The sequence below is a fragment of the Solanum verrucosum genome, unplaced genomic scaffold, assembly GCF_900185275.1.
Source record: "Solanum verrucosum unplaced genomic scaffold, falcon-dt-bn FXZP01000176.1, whole genome shotgun sequence".
NCBI lineage: Eukaryota > Viridiplantae > Streptophyta > Magnoliopsida > Solanales > Solanaceae > Solanum > Solanum verrucosum.
Genome location: NW_026020412.1, coordinates 449,124 through 471,837, shown reverse-complemented (window position 1 = coordinate 471,837; position 22,714 = coordinate 449,124). Strand labels below are relative to the sequence as shown.

General features: G+C 35.2%; 1 protein-coding gene across 1 annotated transcript; it reads left to right on the top strand.

Annotated features, from left to right (window-relative positions):
• The first annotated feature begins 1,378 nt into the window (after nucleotides 1-1,378).
• LOC125840702 (uncharacterized) lies at nucleotides 1,379-6,935 on the top strand. The gene is made up of 3 exons (XM_049519668.1): nucleotides 1,379-1,807; nucleotides 1,909-2,094; nucleotides 6,581-6,935. The coding sequence occupies exons 1-3, from the start codon at nucleotides 1,379-1,381 to the stop codon at nucleotides 6,872-6,874; spliced, it is 909 nt and encodes a 302-aa protein (XP_049375625.1). The 3' UTR covers nucleotides 6,875-6,935.
• The last annotated feature ends 15,779 nt before the right edge of the window (nucleotides 6,936-22,714 follow it).

Sequence of the window (22,714 nt, the reverse complement as noted above, 5' to 3'; positions counted from 1 at the left end):
GTTTTCGTAGACAAAAAACTTAATCTAAAACTTATGCAATGCCTATTATTTTAAACACAACAAATCAAACAGTAATAACAAATAATCCAATATAACTTAGGGGTGTTTGAATAAGCTTCTTTTTAAGTGACTTATAAGTCAAAAAAACAAAAGCTAAGCTACCTAAAATAAAGTTTCTGTCAAACTTCTGTAAAAATTAATAAATAAAACAAAAACAGAAAAAAGAAGAAGTCAATTGAAACTTTTTCTTATCCAATCATATCTTGTATTCAAATTAGGGGTGGGTGTTCGGTTCTTTGGTTCAGTTTAATCAAATTTCAATTTGGTTTTTCGGTATTCGGTTTTAGAAGAGTGTGCACCATATTTTATACTAAACTAGATCGATTTGGTTCGGTTTTTTCTACTTCGATTTGATTTAGTTCGGTGTTTTTAAATTGATTTTTCGGTGTGTATAAAATTAAAGAGGGAATATGATAAAGTAACAATTGTTGTTCACTTCACACTTCAAACTTCAAACTTCAAAGTAACAACTAACAGTCTAACAATAAAAAGTAATAACATCAATTTGTTCACACTTCAAAGTGTAGTTGCTTGCCTACTAACACCTAACAAAACAAAAAAAATCTATGTAGCTACTCCAGCGGCCAGCCAACAAAATAACATCAATGCAAACTTTGTATAGCTGCTGCCTGCTAACATCAAGGCTCCAGCCAAAAGACAACAACTATTTTTTTATAAGCAGTAGATTTTTTTACAAGCAGTAGCTACTGTTTTGTCATTTAGATAATTAGATTTTTGCTATTTAAGTTTAGGCTCTAAAACTTAAAAATTGAAATGAGCCAGGTAAATATTTTGAGTATTAAGTAATATAATTTAAATATTTTTAAATTTATTTAATAAAATTTTGATTTTTCGGTGCACCGTAGTTTCGGGACCCTTACACCAAACTCCGAATCGAAGAATCGAAGTTCCGAAAGAAAGAATCGACATCGAATCGAAACACCGAAGAACCGACATTGAAAAATCGAAATAGTTCGATTCGATTCAATTTTTAAATTTTTTCCAATATTTATGTCCACCCCTAATTCAAACTAAACGATTCTCTATAGGATACTTAAAATATATCTGGGGTTAACTTTCATTATCCAAACAACCCCTAAAAACCAAACCTAGATAAAACGGAAGAGCAGGTTAGAAGCGTGAATATTACGCGGTACCTAGGGAAACACAAAATGGACAAAGCAAACCCATTGTCCTTTAAATGGATATATCTCCATCACATTACCTCATTTAAAGGACAATTGGTCTTGCCATTTTAAAACCTTCCATTAGCCCATCTCTGTCCATACGCCTGTTTTTTTTTTTTTTTTTGGAAGGAATGAGGGTTACAATACACGCGAAATCAGACTCGGAGGTTACGAGCATCGACGCACTGTACTATGTTCAGAGTCCATCGCACTCTCAACAGCATGATGTTGAGAAGATGTCATATGGGTCTAGTCCATTCGGGTCACCAACTCATCACTACCACTGCTCTCCCATTCACCATTCCCGGGAGTCCTCTACTTCTATGTTCTCTGCTTCTTTGAAGAACAATCAATTGGCTGTCTGGAAGAGAATACCCAGAACCAGAAATTACGATGATAATGAAACGGGGGATGATGAAGAAGACGCCGACTATGATAATGGCAAATCTGTCAGATTCTATGTGCTCTGTTTTCTCTTCTCTTTCATTGTGTTGTTCACCATCTTCTCTCTTATCCTTTGGGCTGCTAGTCTACCTTTCAAACCCAAAATCTTTGTTAAGGTAATCAAATATTTTTCTCTTTCTTCAACTGCATGGTGTGAACAGGGACTTTTTACTTTTTGTCAGTAGTAATACTCTATTATGGTGTGTGTGTTGTACAGGGTATGGTTTTTGAAAATTTGAATGTGCAAGCAGGGATAGATGGGACGGGGGTACAAACGGATATGTTGACTCTAAATTCAACGGTGAGGATCTATTATCGGAACCCAGCGAGTTTTTTCGGGGTGCATGTAACAGCTACACCACTTGAACTTCATTATTACAAGCTCAAGCTCGCCTCTGGTCAAGTATGTCACTTAATTTCTGCAACTTTCTTTTCTCTTTGCTGAAAGGTGAGGGTCATGTGCGAAAAATTCTAAAACTCAATTAACAAATTAAAACCATTTATCAGTCAAAGGTAAAAGTGTTTGGAACATATATTACTATATTGCCATTTCCTTGGTTGGTGTGTCTCTCGGATAGTTGCATGAAAAAGGCTGCATAAAGTGTGTACCCACTTTGATTTTGACTAAAGTGTGACTTTCTATGTCCTTTCCAAAACAAGGAAATATATTATGCGATCAGTTTACTTTTAATTGTTATAATTTATTTTTTTTAGTCAAATAATAATAATTTTAATTAATATTTTATAATATATTTTTTTATTATATTAATATACAAAAAATTGTAATTTATAGTATTTTTTGTATAATTTTAAAATATTTAAATTTTTTTATTTAGAATATCAAATTAATATAATCTAATTAACTTTGAAAAACATAACATCACAATCAAAAGTGAATAGCGAAAATATTGGCGTAGCTGCCTGCCGTGTGTCACTACCCTATCATATTTTTTTTCCACTATAATATTTTGGGTGGTCTAATAATATTTATACAATTTATAAAAAAAAATGAATAATTTACTATTCGCTATGCGTCTAATTATTTGTTCAATTTTTCTTTTATACTTGTTTATTTTGACAAATCAAGAAAGAACATTTTTTATTACCTAATATATTCCCAATTGATTAATTTTGTAAAAAGTAGAACTTTTTGAAAATCTTCAATTTTAATTCATCCGCTTCATAATTAATAGGGGTATAATAGTAATCTCACTATGTCAATAATTATTTTTCTTAATAAATATATCAATTCAAAAGTGGATAAATAATCACGAACAAAATAAGTATATTGTGTCTATTTTATCGTTGCTATTAAATACTATTCATTTCTTAATATTTAAATTACTTATATTTAATGAAGGTGGCCTAATAAAATCACCTATATAAATACTGTTTCTTAATCCCTGACAACTATTGTTGGATTGAGGTTGAATTTTATTTTTGATGTAGTCTAAAAATTTGACACATTTTAAATATTTGTTGCTTTAAATTAAAAATAAATTATGTAGGTTTAAATTTATCATGTACAATAGTGAAATTGAAAATTTACTAACAACAACAACAACATACCCAGTGAAATCCCACAAAGTGGGGTCTGGGGAGGGTAAAGTGTATGCAGACCTTACCACTACCTCGTGAAGGTAGAGAGGTTGTTTTCGGTGGACCCTCGGCTCAAGTACATCCAAACCAAGTAAGAGAAGAGGAAACATTATATAAAACATAACATCCAATAAGAAAACTAGTGCATAATCAACAACGGAGACAATAACATCAAGAAAATACTGTGAGAGGCGAAGCGCAGTAAACAACATATGGCTATAGGATCACAGATAAGAACTACAAGTGCCAGGCTAGGACTACTACAAACACTACCAACCCAAACCCTCGTAAGGACAGACAACACGCTAACCCTACTAACCTTCAACCTTAATACGCGACCTCCACTCCTTCCTATCTAGAGTCATGTCCTCGGTGATGTGAAGCTGAGTCAAGTCCTGTCTAATCACCTCTCCCCAATACTTCCTAGGCCTACCTCTACCCCTCCGCGTACCCTCTACCACCAGCCCCTCGCACCTCCTCACTAGGGCGTCTGCACACCGCTCTTCACATGCCCAAACCATCTCAGTCTCGCTTCCCTCAGCTTGTCCACCACAGGGGCCACTCCCACCTTCTCCCGGATAACCTCATTCCTAATTTTATCGCTCCTAGTGTGCCCACACATCCATCTCAACATCCTCATCTCCGCAACATGCATTTTTTGAACATGTGAGTTCTTGACTGGCCAACACTCCACTCCATACAACAAGGCCGGTCTAACTACCACTCTGTAGAACTTACCTTTAAGTTTAGGTGGAACTTTCTTATCACACAAGACTCCAGAAGCAAGCCTCCATTTCATCCAAGCAGCCCCTATGCGATGTGTGACATCATCGTCAATGTCACCACTTCCTTGGATTACAGCCCAAGATACTTAAAACTTTCTTTCTTAGGAATGGTCTGTGTGTCAAGTCTCTGAGATAAATTAAATAAATAAAAAAAAATACTTGAGTTGAGACAAAGAGAGTAATACATTCTTGTATAAAAATTGTTTGAAGTTTCTATACTTCAAAAAGACAAAGTTTGTAGTTTCTCATCTCATTTTATGTAATACTCCCTCTGTCCCTCAATTAATTACTTTGAAAAATGTAGAATTTTTTTAAAATATTAAGTTTTTAATTCAGCCACTTCATAATTAATAGGAATAAAATGGTAAACTCACTATGTCAATTATTGATTTCTTAATAAGTGTGTCAATTCAAAAGTGGACAAGTAATTAGGGACAAATGGAGTATTATATTAATAAAAAATCATTTAAAATAACAATACTTTTAATATTTAAAATAATAATAATAACACGCTAATTGTAATTTTACTAGTGAATTTTGGGAGGGGTGGTGTGTACTTATCTTCTTGACTTTAAGATGTTGGGGGTCTTTTTTATTATTTACTAACATTTGTTTAAAATAATTTATATATATTTAGATTAATGTTAGAAGGTAAATTTAATTTACGTTGTTAAATTTGATGCTGAATAAAAATTTTGAACACTTGAAAAATGAAATAGAGGGAGTATTGAACATCACAAATTTCAAATTAGAGAATATATTTGGCAAGTAATTTTGAAATGCTTTGATTAATGACTAGGACTAGTCGGAGCAAGTTGAGCTAGCCCGATTATGTTGGCCAGTTAAATAGTTATGTGGGATCGGGACCAGCTAGGACCACTAATTTGTTCAATTTAATTTGCTTCGGAGCAAGTCATGCTTGAAAATACAATGTATTGGTTTTAAAAATAAATAAATAATGAAAAGTAAACAATGAGAAACATTAAAAAAATAAAGGAACATTATCCTCATTAAAATATGGTTATTTCCCTAATATTCTTCTAATTGTGAGTTAAAACTCACAACATACCTAATTTTTAAGGACCAACAACTCATCTTGATTTGTCAAACGGGCCCTCCTTTTTTTGGGCAGTTTAAGCATAAAAATAAGAATGGAAAAGTACACATACTGTTCATCAAACATAAAATAACTAACCCTAGTTGCCTATATACTAATCAATTAATTATTAAAATGCATAATAAATAAATATGACCCTTAACTTGGTTTCAACGGATAACTATGCTCTTCAACTTTGAGTATGCATAAGTAGACACTTAAACTTAGATAAAATTGAATAAGTAGACACACGTGTCCTACATGGCATAATACATGTCGGACGCCACATAGAACAAAAAATATCCATGTAGGATGCCATGTAGGATCGATGTGTCTATTTGTTCAATTTTATACAAGTTTAAATGCTTACTTGTGTACATCCAAAGTTAAAGGTCATAGTTGTCAGCTGACGTCAGGTTAAGGGTCATGTTTATGTATCTTATAAAAATAGCTTATACGAATTAACAAAAGTTTCCGACATATCCTTTCTCCTTTGCAATTGCTGAGGCTCAGTCTACAATCAAGCACACATTAATTAATTGCAATATTATATCATCCCACAAATTTACGTTTCATTTGTTTTTTTAATTACAATGTTCTATTTGACGTCTTCATCAATCTTTTTAATTTGCATAATCCAAATTCGTCTTTCTTTTCTATATATTGTTGTTTTTTTAAAAAAAAAATTATGATACCATGAAGTATATCGTGTGCGTATCATAGATGATTGAGATTTTTTTTTTTTCTGTTGAAGGAATGAATTGGTCCTCTATGGTATCTTATCAGTATGATATACTACGAGGGCATCATGGAATGAGTTGATCTCTTGGATACTATATCAATATATGATATACATCATGTGAAATTATCATAAATGATTTAAAAACTTTTTGAATGAAAGAATCAGTCCTCTGTGATATCTTATCTGTATATGAATATTATTACGTGAGTCAATAATCCATGATACCTGTTAGTATATAATATAAATCATATGAGTATCATAGAGGATTGTCTTGTGGTTGTCTTGAAGAAATGAACCGGTCCACTATGATACCATGTTAGTGTATATGATATTTATCAGGTATGTATAATAAACTATAAATGAGTGTTTTTCTTTTGAAAGAAACACCAATCCTCTTTTTGAAAGCATGAACCATCCTCTATGATACAATATCACTACACGATATAAACAATTAAGGTATTAAAGAAAGTTGAGTTGTGTTTATTTGAAAGAATGAATTTACCTTCTATGATACCACGTTCGTATATAATATATACCATGTGGGTATCATAGAGGACTAGTTAATACTTTCTTTTGAAGAAATAACAGAGTCATTTATGATACCATGTCAGTATGTGATATTTATCATATGAGCGCATCTTTAATGTGGTTTTAATGGTTTAAGCAGATGAAGAAGTTCTATGAGGCAAGGAAGAGTAAGCGGATTGTGGTGGCTGTTGTTGAAGGCCATCAAATTCCATTGTATGGTGCAATATCAGTTCTTAGTGATGCTAAAAACAGGATTCAGAGTGTCTCTCTACCGCTCAACTTAACATTCCTAATAAGATCAAAGGCCTATATATTGGGAAGGCTGGTCAACCCCAACTTCTCTATTCATATCTCTTGTCAACTAACTCTTAAAGGCAATCACCTAGGCAAACACATCAATTTCACCAACTCTCATTCTTGTACTTATTCATGAATTGATTTACTTCTTTTTTCTATCTTTCTCCACTAATTTAAATTTCTTTTAATTGTTGCTTAGCTTCTACCTTGCTCTGGCCATTGTACTACAATATCCCTGCATGATTAGAGAAACATATTGATTAACTATAAGAAAATATTTTTTTAACAAAAAAACAACAAAAAGTTGAGGGTACAATGATCTATCAAACACACGTTATATGTTGAATATAATTGTTACAGAGTGAAATATGAATTTATTATAAAATTATTTTTTCCTGTGATATATACTTTGAAACCTCAGTTTGACATATAATTATTCTATTGTTCCAAAGAGTATGTTGTCTAATTCATAACCCTTAATATGCTAATAAACAAGATTGACATATAATCTCCTCAAAAGTACTCTATTTGTTATTTGATGCAATTTTTTTCTAAGGTTATGAAGAATGGTTCAAATTGCTTTATTATCTATATGATTTTGTAACCTAATGAACATCTTTTTTTAATGAAAATCAACCAAAATTTGTTTGTTTCAATACAATCTATGACTTGCAATTTTTTCGGATGACCAACACCAAACGTCTATGGGCTTCATAATTTTTTTCAGAAAATTTAACGCAAGTGTGTTGATGTTTTACATTATTTTCGGTCTTTAGAGCAATCCTATTGTGACCCCATTCATTTATTGACTTGCTAGGATTGATAGTCCGGTCACCAGATTTTTTTTTTTTTTTTTTTATGTGAGTTTGTGTGTTCTGGAGCTTTTGAAACTTGATTAATGATTGACTTTGGTCAAAACTTTAGATAGACGGCTTTAGAATGCAATTTTGATGGTTCTGTTTGCTCCAGAGCATCGAGTTCGGTCTAAAAGGATCTTTAGTGTGGGTCCCGAGACTTCATACTTATTATTTTGAGCTATCGAGTGCTTTTTGGCTTAAAATAGAGCTTGTGAGATCCACTCTTTGTCGAGACGACCGTCATTGAAAGTTTCAAACAACAAGTTACGTGCCATTTAACGACATGCAATATTATTTTCTACAAGTTGTATGGCCATCCATGACTTGTTTTTTTTTTTTTTTTTTTGCATGATGTGGATTGTTTCATAACTTATTATTTATTTATTTTGATTTTGGGCCACAACTTGCCCTTGAAATTATTGTTACCCTAATTGGTGATTCGTTATAATTATGAATATGCAACAAACATCTTATTTAGAAGCAATCTACTAGGTCGTTTTTGTAGTCCTTCAATAAGAAAATGATAGAAACTCATGTCAGAGTGAATATATTTTGGGGTGGTGAAGTTGAGTATGGAGCAAGCTAAGTGAAATACAACCGTCATCCTCAAATGATGCAAAGGTTCTCAATCTTTCTCAAATATGATCATCCTCAACACATACTTAGAAGTAAAATAACCGTAACTGATTTGAACTTTCAAAAAAAAGAAGAAATAAACTCATGTAAGAGTGAATATGTTTTGGGTGGCGAAGTTGAGTATGAAGCAAGTTAGGTGAAATACTATCATTGTCTTGAAGTGGTGCAAATGTTCCCAATCTCCCTCAATTACAATCATCTGCAACACTGTTTGAAAGTAAATGAGCGTAAGTGATTCCGAACTTTCAATGGTTATCATTGAACAATATTCATGATGATTTACGATCAATTAATTTATAATTTATGTCGCGACTCAAATTTATGATAATGATTCTTTGTCGTAAATTTATTCAATGTCCTGAGTTGTTTAGTAATTACATCAATATATATGGATCCGGCTCCTCTCTATTTTCCCCAAGTTCTTCCTTGGATTGTGAGGCACATGGCATAGGTAAAAATTAATGGCTAAGAGTTGATTGATTCAAAAATTAACGTTTGAAATGCATGCAATAATTAAATGCTCTATCACGTTGAAGAACCTATCCATAATGAGTTCGATGTTGGAGGCACAACATATCTTCCATAATTTGAATATTCATTTTTCAAGGGATACACTTCAACAACAAATTATGATAGGAGTCGGTAGCCCGTCAAATTATACAAATGGTTTGGTACACACTATGGCAATTTGACTAAAGTGCACTATCATAACTTTGAATGAAGTGTAAAGAACTGTGAAACAGATAATTAAGTAATGGTCTTAGGTAATTACAAAATTTGAACTATAGTGTTTGACAATCTTTAAATCCAGGTGCAAGTGAATTAGGTGACAAACTTAGGGCTTGCGATATGGTATCATGATATGGAATCATGAGATGAAATTAAAGTAATTTTGTTTGGACATGCGATATGTAATTTTTGTGTTGTATATTTTCTCATAAACATAAAAATCCCATAAGTTGTAAAACTATTAAAATAGCCCCAATTGTTTATTCAATCTTATCAAATAAACAAAAATTTATAAAATCGCATAATAAATTATTACAAAGCTATTTGTTCTCCACTTAAGTAATTGTTTCATCTAACTTTAATTTAATAAAAAAAATTGAACATAAATTGTAGTGTATTAGTCTTTAATATAATCCTCCCACATAGTACGGACAATTTTCTCACGTTGAACTTGCATTTCTCGATCATGTAACCAAGAAGACAAACCAACATTGTTACTTTGAGCCATTTGTTGGTCAATATCATCCGCAACTATATTTTCACGCTCATAGACCATAAATATTTCATCAGTACTTTGGTATTCTCGCAAATAATTATGTAACACTGCACAAGCTATGCCAATTTTCACTTGTGTATCAATATCATAATGGTTCATGCCTTGTTTCAGTATTTTAAATCTATTTTTCCAAGCTCCTAAAGTCTGTTCAATCACAATGCGCAGAGATGAATGCCTATAATTAAACAGTTCTTTGGGATTTTGAGGCTCTCTTTCACTTCCTTGGTAATCTTGCAAATGATAGCGTAGTCCTTTGTATGGAGCTAAAAATCCTTTTGTGTTTCGGAAACCAGCATCAACAACATAATATTTATCTACCAGCAAACATTTTATAAAGAATTACTAAAAGCATATGTGACATAAATGAGACAGCTTTGTGTAAATAAATAATATTTATTCTAAGGATGTAATTTAAAGTTACCATATGGCGGAAATGGAAATTGTGACGTTGGTTCAACAAGTGCATTCTCAAGTACTTTATTATCATGTGCAGTACCTTCCCAACCAGCAGCAACAAAAGTAAATCGCATATCAAAATCACAAACACATAAGACATTTTGTGATGTTCTTCCTTTGCGATTATGATATGTTTGTTGCACCGCTTTAGGAACCTCCCCTTCTATATATGTTCCATCAATCGCACCAACACAATCCTATCAAATAAAAAATACATCAATATTAGTTTAGTGAACAAAAAATAAATTGGAAGCATTATAGAATGACTTCATAAAAATAATGTTTGTAAGAGTAATAAAAATAGTGCTTCCAAGACAATGCAAAGTCATAAAATAAATATTATCTCTTTAAACAAAGTTGATAGGAAATATGTAACTAAATACTAATAACTTACACATAAAATATAAATGTGCACTTATTAAGGCCATAAAATAAATTTATTACTCAACAATCGGTTGGTGTGAGTTAAAGTGACTGTATGTTGGTGAGAATAATAAATTTTATGTCGGTGAGAATAATAAATTTTAAAAAGTAATGATGTGATTATAAATTTTATTTACATATGAAATAAATGGTTAGTAGATATAAATGTGGGATTGTTTTAACAAAATATAAACTCGTGGATTAATTTTTTGTATTAAAATATCTCAATTCATGATATGGAATTCCCATATAATTTCATATCATGGTTTTTAGAGAATATGGAATCACATCTCATGATATGGAATCATGAGATGGAATCAGCGTAAAATTGTATGTCCAAACGCCAATTCCATCTCACGATACCATATCGTGATATGGTATCGCATGGCCAAACCCCTACTTAGTATCATAGAGTAAGGTTTTGGTGTCCCTAGTAGTCTATAAAGTAGTATCTAGTAGAGTCTTAGTTATAGATATGTCACATGACACATTTATAACTAGGAGACTGCCTTAATACTTAGAAGGGATGATTTTATTTCATGTTCTAGATTTTGTGATATATCTATTTACAAATGATATGATTTTAATTTGTCTATTGGTCAATGAATTTGTAATGCCGAGGCAGAATGACATGGGTGTGAGAGAATACCACCTCAAGTTTACTCAATTGGCTAAGTTTACTTCAAAGTTGGTTATTATTACTACTACTAAAATAGTGCAAAAATGACCAAAAAACTGGCAGAATGAGTCAGTCCTAAGAATCGAGGGGAAAGTGATCCAATCTGTTGATTTTTTAATACTTTAAAATAATGTTAAAGAAAATTGATAAACATATGTCGATATTCTTTTTCATGAAAAAATGCACGAAAAGTATAAAAATATTTATTTTCGAAGATAATTGATGCAATTCAAATGATGGTTACTTAAAAAGGGGCCCTATCAATTATTGAAGTGCAAAATTTCAGTTGAACAATAGAAACAAAAACAATGAAATTTCATCAAAGACTATGTGTGGTCGAGTGGTGAAATTATCTAATGTCACATTGAATACCTATGTTTGATTTTGTGTATGTAAAACCCTGTAACTATTTGTACATGTATGACTAAATTGACACCGACATAATTTCTTGTACTTGAAAGATTTGGAATGTATTTGATATTAAAAGACTTTGTTCATAAGTAAAGTCAAATGTATAACTGTCATAAATTGGGCAAAATACTAAATGACCATAATTATGGCCTGATTTTGAATGAGCATATTTCCCAAGATATAGAGAGATAGAGGTTGTAATGTTGATCAAATTAAAAGACTTTCAGTCTAGTTTCCATCACAACAAACTTCACACTAGTTTGACTTATAGATTAAGAGCTATGTCAGTTTCGAGAAGTCATTGACGGTAGGATTCCCACATATGGTCAAGTCACATTTATATGATTAGGTTGTGTCGATGAGATGAATCGGGCTTGAAAAAAATGAGCCTAAATCTAAACCTAAAGTTTAAGGTGTTTAAGTGTGCAAAAATTTTCACTCTACAAACCTAAAGAGATGCAAGTGGCACTGGTTGCCTTACATGACCGAGCGAGCCAATGAAAACCAAACCATAGAACACCCATGGGCCGTCAAGGAAAAACTAAATAAAAAGTAACACATAGAAAACTAAAAGTCTAATAAGAGTACAACACATGGCAGACGAGGTCACTATCTGAAAACCACAACTAACAACAAACCCAACATGGCCACAACGAATGTACAAGACATATAACAGATGTCTACAAGCCTCTAAAATAGAAAACTGCTCATACTTGGTTAGGGAAGGGCCCCGGCATATCCATTATCTATACAAGAAATAGAAGACTTCAAACTCAACAACTCCAAAAGGAATGGAGCGTACTAATCATTAGTTGAACTCAACCAACACATGGATCCTAGTCTACTTGATAACCTGGAAGAAGGAGTAGAGCTCCCCAGGTAATTGGGAAGTCAGTAAGAAATAATGTACGAAGCATGTAAGGCGATAAAATAATCAAAATAATGTAATCAAAACTGAAACAACAATATAATAAACTTCATTTGGGTAGAATCGATAGCTCGTTGGAATCAACCTACCAACATAGTTTATATAACTCAAATTACATCAATAACTAGCAGTTAGACCATAAGCCAACAACCTAACAAAGCCCTTATAAGCTTGATAAGTGTCAATCACAATCATATGATAATAAATGCAATGCAATGTAATGCGGTATATGCGAACACCCCGATTCCAACCTCAAAGGCATGAATGTTTGTGGTGTTGGCAAACATCCTGTTATTACCCTCAAAGGGATGAAATACATGTATTGTAGGCGAAAACCTCGATCCTAGCTTCAAAGGACATAAAATGCATGTGGTATAGATGAACACCATGATCCTAGCCTCAAGAGAATGAAATGTATATGGTGTAGGCGAACACCCTGATCCTATCCTCAAAGGGCATAAAATGCATGCATATCCATTGGTGCATACTTGTAACCAAGACATTAAGGAGTCCATAAGGCATTTCAAAATCAAATTCTGGTAAGTAGAACCCCTAAATTTTAGTTAGTGTGAAAGGTATGTGTTGGGACGTCAAGGGAAGAAGTTGTGTTGTAAAAATGGCCTATTTCTGGATGTTATTGTAGTGGTGTCGCTATAGCGAGACAGGGGCCGCTATAGTGACATAATCGTTATTTTATGTAGGAAACTTCACAAAACTCCTATTTTTTGTAGTTTGAGTTCATGAAAATATAAGGGGAAATTTTGGGCAGTCTGTACCAATTTTCACACGAAATTGAACGGTGAAGGTAAGAATTCGACTCCCCAATTTTGTAAACTATTTCTTAAGCTTTAGAAAATAGGTTATAGCTATTGGGGGGAAGGTTTCTCACCATTATTTCATGGTGATAAAGAACCCTAATTTAGGGAAGATGATCACATTTGACCGGGTTAGAATTTATATATAATCTAGATAAATGAATAGGCCATTTGTGATTGATTATTGTTTGCATTGCTTATTTAGACCAAGAACAAGCTGAAGCACTTCGCAAAGGGAAAGCTCGTTTCCAAGAGGCTTGATTCGAGGTAAGTGAAGGTTGTATGTTTTTCATTTTTCTATGGAAGCATGTCTACTACTATAGTATCATTTTTTGCAATGCATGGTAAGGAGGCATAAAAAAGGACATCATGTTTGTAATATCATGCAATAAACGTGCAATTGTTGGTTTTCAAGTGGACTTGTTCATTGTTCTATATGATTGTGCATTCTTGTTTATGATTTTTGGTTGGCCCGGGTACTACACTGGTATAAGATATTATTGGTTGGATCTGGTACTACGCCGGTATATGATATACGGTTAGCTCAGATACCACGCCTGGTATGACACCACACTTTGGTTTAGGTTCCGTAAGAGGACCATGTATGTGACATGGTTCCATGAGAGGACCAGGCATTTGCATTATGATCATGTGAACTTGTTTATGCATTGGTTAATATTTGTACTGTTGTTTTCATGACATATGATTGCAGTATGTGGTTGGTAATTGGTTTTTGTGTATTATTCAGTGTTATTTTTTAGTGGTGAAATATTTATTTGGTGTTACTGTTTGGTGGTGAAATGTTTTCATGATACTATCACATAGTGCTTTTTGTACTGATACTATACATGCTTATTTTCTTGTATAGTGTAGTGAATCTTCCAACAGTTGATCTGAGACCTCATTTGAGAGATACTTGATCTGAATCTAAGGGTTAGCTACATCTTTTCAGCTACCATGGGTTCTCCTATCCTTCTTATCCTTTTTTCGGACATAAACACTAGTATTTATTTCTATGATTAGTTTTGGGGTTGCATGCCCAAGTTGATTTGTTAGAGTTTTAGTTATGATGACTTTCAGTTCTAGGGGTTACTTTTCTACATTAACTATTTTGGACTATTGGGAATTAATCCTTTGGTTGTTTGAATTGTTTTGTTTCCTATTTATTTATAAACTTGGTCTTATTTAAAATGGTGTTGGGTTGGTTTTGGGTTAGTCATTGGTTCTCCCACCAGGTGGTTTAGTGTGGGTGCCACTCAAGATGGTCTGAATCGTGACAAACTTGGTATGAGAGCCCTAGGTTTTTTGATCTCATCACCACAAAATGATTCTAGTAGAGTCCTATGAAATGGTATAAAGACGTTTGTATTTTTTTGCAAGAGGCTACATGACTTTAGAAAACCTCCTTCTTCCTTCATTCGTGCTATAACATGATTTTAATTGGTATATGGTGATCCAAATTTGTATCTAACCTCTTTCACTATGTTGTCTACAAATGGTTGATACTAGACGCAACGACACAAGGGTGGTAACTTCAACAGTTGAGCCAGTAATTGATCCTGCATCAAGAGGGAGGGCAATATCCGCCAGAGGTGGAGCTCAAAATTTGGAAGTACCAAGAGAAGTGACCCTATCCCCATCCCAGGATCTGGTTTGCGAAGAAGAAGTTGAGATTGAAATCAAGGATGATGTTGAACTTGAAGAGAGGATTCAGACTGGGATGTAATGTTTCCCCCCTATGGACACATGGACTTTTCAATGGGTACTCACTTTTCTGAAGGGTTGGCGGGTACTGAGGCCACTCCCACAGCCCAAACTACTTAGGTTTTGACTAACTAGACTATTGTTGATACCTTTCCTTAGGTGGATGGGGACACGAGGATTAGCACTTTGTTCCGTCCATCGCTTGGCCCTATGGTGACTGGTATAGAACATAAGATGTTGACTAAGTTCTTAAAGCTTAAGCCTCTAGTTTTCATGGCTCTGTTGAAGAGGATGTGTTCGAGTTCATATTGGATTACTATGAGAGATTTCCACAAGTTAGGCATCACGTAGCAACATGGGGTTGAGTATGTGACTTTTCAGCTTTAGGGTGAGGCAAAACAGTAGTGGAGAGATTATATGGAATGTCAATCATCGATCTTGCCTTCCATTGACTTGGCACAATTTCATGTCTTGTTTCTGGAGAAGTATGTACCTCGTACCCAAAGGGATAAGAAAAATGATGAGTTTATGGCTCTTGAGTAGGGTAACATGACTATGGTTGCTTATGTGGCTAAGTTCCATGCCTTGTCTTGATATGCTATGTAGTTGGCGAGCACAGAAAAGGAAATGATCTGATTATTGGCTAAAGGTTGAATTATGAATTGCAGGTTTTGGTTGTGCATATGATCTCAGCGAGAAAGGGTTTGAATGAGGTGATAGACTTTGTTAAGAAGGTAGAAGGAGTTTGAAATTCGGTGTAACACCCCAAATTTGAGAAGGAGCAAATAACAATTTTCCAGATGTTGCAGGTGCCACCAATGGAGGCCACCCACGACCCGTGGATGGAACCACGGACCGTAGGTGTGGTGCGTGGTTGATCACCTCAATAATTCCCAGAAAGTCCAAAACCACGACAAGGTCTACGGACCGTAGTTGGGACAATAGTCCGTGGTTCAGACCCCAGCTTTCAGCCTTCAGACACCAATCGACGGACTGACAGGACGGACCGTCAATCAGACCATGGTCCGTTGATCAGGGTCCGTAGGTCGTGGTTGACTTTTAGCTTAGGGGTAATTGGCTCTTTCCCTAATTATTTTATCCCTAAACTACGTCGTTTTACTCAATTTTAGCCTAATATTCTAGTCAAATATTACCCTAAGCGACTATTCACCAAAATTCGCCAAAAACTTAGAGCGAAAGAGGAGAAAGAGTCGACCAACCCCTCAAGAACAAGCAGGATATTTTCTTCAGTTCCAGCCCCAAAATCGAAGGATTTCTCTGTAGATTTCGTCACCAGGTATGTGGGATTTCACTAGTGGGTTCCTTTCATCCACTAGGTCCCTATAATTCAATCAAATTCTTGATTCTCTATATCTTGTTCAGACCTAGGTTTTTTAAAACCTTAGATAATTATTGTGATTTAGCTGTTTTAGTATCCGTAATTGAATTATCACATTTTTGTGGAATCATTGCTTAGTTCCTTGCATGAAAATCAGAATCCTAGTTGTGTAGATTATCTTAGTTCATAATTACACTTGCTAGGTCAGTTAAACAGATAAACATGCTCCAGCTTTCGAATGTGACAATGTCAATTCTTATATGTTGCATTCTCAGATTTGCATGTAAGAACATTGAGCTATTTAGTACTTTAGTTATGTTGTGTCTTACACATTTCCAGTTGGGAGTAGGCTTAGCACTGAGTTGGTCTAGGGTTCAACGTACTCTCATAGTCTCAGAACTACGTGGCCCCGTAGGTTGTAAGTCCCCTCTGTGGGCATCAAATTTAGTGATCACGCTAGTCATGCCTTTATACCCCAAGAAAGGTATATTGGGTCCTCTCGATGGGGCGTATACATCGGACTCCACATGTAGCTCACATGGTTTTACGTTGGTTAATAGTAGCTCCCACAATCAGACTCTTAGTGCATTTGACTAGGTTTTCAGTATATACTTCAGAAATCAGTTCAGCATGTTATTTTAATGATTAGTATTTGGGCATTGCATTCAGCTTAACTTTTCAATTATCTTTCACTATTTACACTCTTACTCAATTTATGTCATTGCATAGTTATGCTTTGTTCAGTTTATATGTATTTGATCAGTATAATATATATATCATGCATGCTCAGTACATTCCAAGTACTAACGCATACTCTGCGCTACATCCTTTGATGATGTAGGTTCAGGTACTCATCATCCAAATCATGCTTAAATCAATTCCCGATTCGCATTTGTAACACCTCAGAAAAATTTTCAAACTAAGACTCGAACCGTTCTTCGTAGTGAGTGAGATTTTACCAAGGGATTAAAAATTTCTTAAGTGTTAAGGTCACTAGATGTAGCACCTTGAGTTCCAAAAAAAATTAAATTGGAAATAGCAAAATCTGAAATTTTGCAAGTTAAGCTAAGTATGAGTTTTTGGTCGACTTCAAACGACCATAAATACTAGCTCAAGATGATTTAGGTGTGATACCAGATACCGTAGGGAATATATTTGAATTATCTTTCCAATGCCACCAAGTTTGCTCATTTTTGAGTTTGTATGAGGGAGATATGTCCATTCGAAGTTGGGTTGTCTAGATATGGAAAGTCAAAACCGGATTTTAGAGGGGTATTTTGGTCTTTTCCTTACCCAATCAGATTTAATTCGTTTTTAGTAATTTTTTAGGGGTCTAATATGATTAGGTTCAGTTTTATAATCCTAATTTATGCCTAGGGTTTTAGTTGAGAGTTCAAGAAGAGAAAAGAAGAAGAGAGAAGAGGAGAAAAGAGAAAGGATTGAAGCGTTCGTCAAAATTCTTGAGAGTTGTTGCGGATTGTCGCCATGGGTTTGATCCCTAAGAGGTATGTAAGCTTCCATAGTGTTGGGTTTGTTCACCCACACGCCAAACATATTATTTTCAGCGAAGTTTCATTCTCAAATAGTTGAAGGATTTAAGTTCTTGATAGGTATTCTTGAAGTTCATTCTAAATCTTGTTTTGTTGGGGTATTGATGATTTCTTGAGATGAAAATGATTGTTTTGAGTGTTGTTTGAGTGGATTAGTGTGTACTTAGGTTGGGTAATTGAATCTAAGAAAAAATTGAGAAAAGAAAGTGATTAAAAGCGATTTAGGATTAGAAAACGAGAGGCGAAATTCATCGATTTTGGCCTGGGGAAAGGCTGGCGCGGCACGCCCCAAATGCGCCTAAGGGGCTGGGGAGCCGCCCCTTCAGTGCACCCATATGCAGTCTCTAAATGTTAGGGGCTGGTGCCCCGTGCCCGGAACGTGCCAGGGTCGCCTGCCCCCACTCATTCTCCGTCGGTTGTCCCGTTTGAGCTCCTTTGCAGTGTATCTTCACCCCTTTTGATTCTAAAAACTTTAAACTACTTCCAAACACCTAGAAATCATTCATTACATGATCATAACCTTGAATTCATAATTCAAATTCAAGGTAAAGTTAAGAGTTAAGTCTTGAGAGTTCTTCCGATCATTTTGAGAGAGTCCCTTTGAGTTCTTTTGAGGAGTCTTCTACAATTTCTAGTAACTTGTTTCAAGACTCAAGTATGTAAGCATGAGAGTGAGGAGAGTGTATTCATGAGTCTATACTATCACCTAGATCCTTCATATCATGAACCATAACTCTTGAATTCATAATTCACATTCAAGATCTAAGAGTAGAGTTCAATAAAGTCTTTGAGTTCAATTGTGGATCCTTTGGGATCCACCATCGATTTGAATTAAGTTTTGAGTTAAGTATGAGAATGAGAAGAGTCTTATACATGAGTTCCTTATTAATATTTTGATCCTTGAGTCAAGTCGTTCATGCCCATAACTTCCGCATGAACTCCATCAGTTGAGTACCTTTGAGAGAAGTAGTATCTTCAAGTTCTAAGTCTCGAGTATTGAGTTCCTAAGCCCTTTTGAGATTATATTTCTAATCATGGGAATATAATATGTTACTCATGAAGTCTTTGAGTTGAATAGTTCATGCTCATAATTCTACATTAACCCTTTGAGTTGAGCATTCTTGAAATAGTATCATTTAAGTTCTTGAGTTGCAAGTATTTGAGTTATATCTATGGTTATTGAAAATATTGCATTGAGTCATTCACGTCCATAATTCGGCATGAACCACATTTTAAGAAGTCTTTTACAAATGTTTTAACTTTGTTTTAAGACTAAAAGTTTCAAGTTAAGCCAAGACTAAAGAATTGAGTTCATTTCTCAAAGAAGCTATAAGGGAACTAAGTATTCCCTATGAGTTTATAAATGTTTTCACATTTGAGCAAGAAAAGGGAACATCTATTCCAAGAAACTTTAAAGCTAAGTTTTGAATAATTATCTCAAACCAAAGAAAAAAGTTGTTTCAAAAACATATGAGCTAAGTATATTTTAGGAGTAGTATTGAGCACCGATATGGGGATACGATTTCATATTAACTTAAGTCTCCATAAACCATGTATCCATCATGGGTATTAATGGGTCATACTTTTTAGATGATCACATAAGTTAAGTTAGTGGATCCACTAAGTTAAGAGTTCTATATGACGGCAAAGTATAGGACAACTCTGGTAGCGTGAGCAAGACGTTGTATCACCCCTTAGGCTCATAGTGGTGGTTGTCGGTTAGAGAATCTCCCACATAAACTATATTACTTTATTATATAAGTAAAGTTAAGTTTGTTATTGCATTTTCTTTAATGAACTAAGTTGTTTTTACTGTTTATAAAGCTTTCCATATATTGCATGTATATTGTTGCTTTATATTGAGTTGAGTACCCAGAGTCGAGTATCATATCTTTGAGTTGAGTATCTAATCTCTGAGTTGAGTATCTTATCCTTGAATTCCTTGAGTTGAGTAAGTTTGAAAGGAGGTAAGTATGTTTCCACTTTTTATCAAGTTCAAGCTTATGCTTATGTTTTAGAATTCCCCTTACATACTCGTACATTCCACGTATTGAGCCATTTGGCCTGCTTCTTCTCATGATGCAGACACAGGTATTCAGGATCATCAATAGGAGCTTCGTTGATACATCTGAGAGTTCGAGTTAGCTATGGTGAGCCTCCTTGCTTCCGAAGGATTTCATTTACCTTTCAATTATATCAGTTGTTAGGATGTCGTGGGTCTTGTCCCGACTTCCATTTTTATCAGTTAGAGGCTTCATAGATAGACAATAGAGTTTTAGAAGTCTTCATTTATTTTGTTAAATATTTTAAAGACTAAAGTTGCCTTTTTATGGCAAGGTGTATATATTTTATTATATAGAGTTTTCTTTGGACTTAAAGTTTGTATTTAAGTTTTATGAACTTTTATTTCAGTTTTAAGCTTTTGCATGCTTAAGTTAGTCTTCCACTTGTAGTCAGCCAGAATGAGGGTTCGCTTGGGGACTAACAATGGTTCTTGAGTGCCGGTCACGTCCAGGGTTTAGACTCGGGTCGTGACAACATTTCAGTAGCTTTAGTTGTGAATTCATATACTTCGAGGACAATAGACATGCTTTTCACTTTATTCTTTTTATTCAATTTTGTTAGAGTTAGCTGGGGGCATGTCCTATCAACTCAACTCAGTTAGAGGTTTTTCAGACATAGTATTAAAATCATCTTGAATTGTTAAGTTTAATATTTCAGTTGTTATTAAACTCTTAGTATGTTTTATACATTCAGACTAGTTGGGTATTCCCTACTTTCAGTTATCTATTATTTTAGCTTCTTCGTAGTACATGTCTTATTGAGTTATTATTAGAATGCTTGACATATGCCAGACACAGGGTTAGCTTAGGGTCACTCGTGATCCTAGGTCCCGTGTTTCGGCAAGGGGGTGACCATGGGGCGTGAAAAACTTGGTATCAGAGCCTTAGGTTCAAAAGTCCTAGGATGTCTGAAAGCCGCACTAAGTAGAGTCTTTTTAATGGGTGTGAAGTGCACCACATCTATGAGAGGGAGGCTACGAAGTATTTTAAGAAAAACTTCACCTTCTTTAATATTCTTATCATGCGTGGGTATGATCCAACTTCTCATTTCTAATCTGTCGTTATGCATTTCAGATCATGCCTCCTCGTAGAGCTAACCCACAGAATGCTAATGCATGCAATGCTAATGCAGTCCCTCTAGTTCCAAACTACGAGTTTACGAATGTAGAATTTTGGAATGTGATCCAGCTCTTAGCAAAGAGTGTGGCCAATCAGAACAATCAGCAGACCACAACTCCTGCAAACACGAATGGTGGATCAACTGTAGCTAGGGTTTGAGACTTTGTTCGGATGAATCCGCTAGATTTCTAGGGTCAAAGGTTGATGAGGACCCACAGAACTTCATTGATGAGGTTAAGAAAATTCTTAGAGTAATGCAAATGACTGGAACTGAGAGTGTTGAGTTGGCATCCTACCAACTTAAAGATGTGGCTCATATCTGGTTCACTCAGTGGAAATAAAACAGGGGTGTGGAGGCAGCTCCTATGACTTGGGATTGTTTTACTAGAGCTTTTCTGGAAAGGTTCTTCCCAAGGTAATTGAGAGAGGCTAAGGCACAAGAGTTTATGAACTTGAAGCAGGTCAATGTCGGCACAAAAGTAGGGGCTAAAGTTCACTCAGCTCTCCAGGTATGCTCCACACATGGTTGTTGATCCAAGGGCACAAATGAGCAAGTTTCTGTTGAGGTATCCGACTTGGTGAAGGCAGAGTGCAGAAATGCTATGTTGTTAGAGGATATAAATATCTCTAGGCTTATGACTTATGCTCAACAGGTTGAGGGAGATAAGCTTAGAGAAATGGCTAAGGACAACAAGAAGGCTAGAACAAGGAATTATGAATACTCTCAGTAGAAGTCAAGTGGCGGGAATCGCTCACAGTTTCAGTAGAGGTCTACAGCCCCAGCACCTTCACCAGCTTGTGCTCCATCCCCCAGATTTCTACTGGATCAAAAAGATAGGGCACCAAGACTAAGTCTTAGGGGAGTGCTTCAAGTAACAAGACCTTCCCAACTTGTCCAAAGTGTGGTAAGAACCATCCGAGCGAATGTCATGCAGGCATAGAAGGGTGCTGTGGGTGTGGTCAGTCTATCCATAGGTGTAAGGATTGCCCTTCTTTGAGGCAGGGGGAAAGAGGTAACAACAATAAGTCTCAGTCTACAACTCCAACAACACCAACATGTTGCCCAACTCAGTAGGGTACTTCATCTGGTACAGGAAGCGGTCACCGCTAGAACAGTTTGTATGCTCTCCAGGCTCGTTAGGACCAGAAATATTCACCTGATGTGGTCACTGGTACGTTACGAGTCTTTCATTTAGATGTTTATGCTTTGTTAGATCAAGGGGCCACGCTGTCTTTTGTAACTTCTTATATATTAGTAAACTTCGGTGTCAATCCAAAAACTCTTTCAGAACCCTTCTCAGTCTCTACTCCAGTTGTTGAACCAGTTATAGCTCGATTGGTACAAAAATAGCCTATCACAGTCTCTCAAAAAGTGTAACACCCCAGATTCTAAAAGAGAGAAAAATGCAAATTTTCAAAAATTGCAGGTGCCACTAACGATGCCACTTACGGATCATAGGTTGAACCACGAACCGTAGGTGGGGTCCGTGGTTGGTCACCTGCAAACCTCTCTTTAGAACCCCAGAAAATTCCAGCCAAGTCTGGACCTACGCCAGGACCTACGGACCGTAGGTGTGACCACAATCCATGGTCCAGGCCGTGGTTCAGACCCCCCATAACCCATCCTCTGAAGCCGATCGATGGACTGACAGGATGGGCCATTAGTCGATCGATGGTCCGTCGGATAGGCCCATCTGTGGCCCCGTCAGAT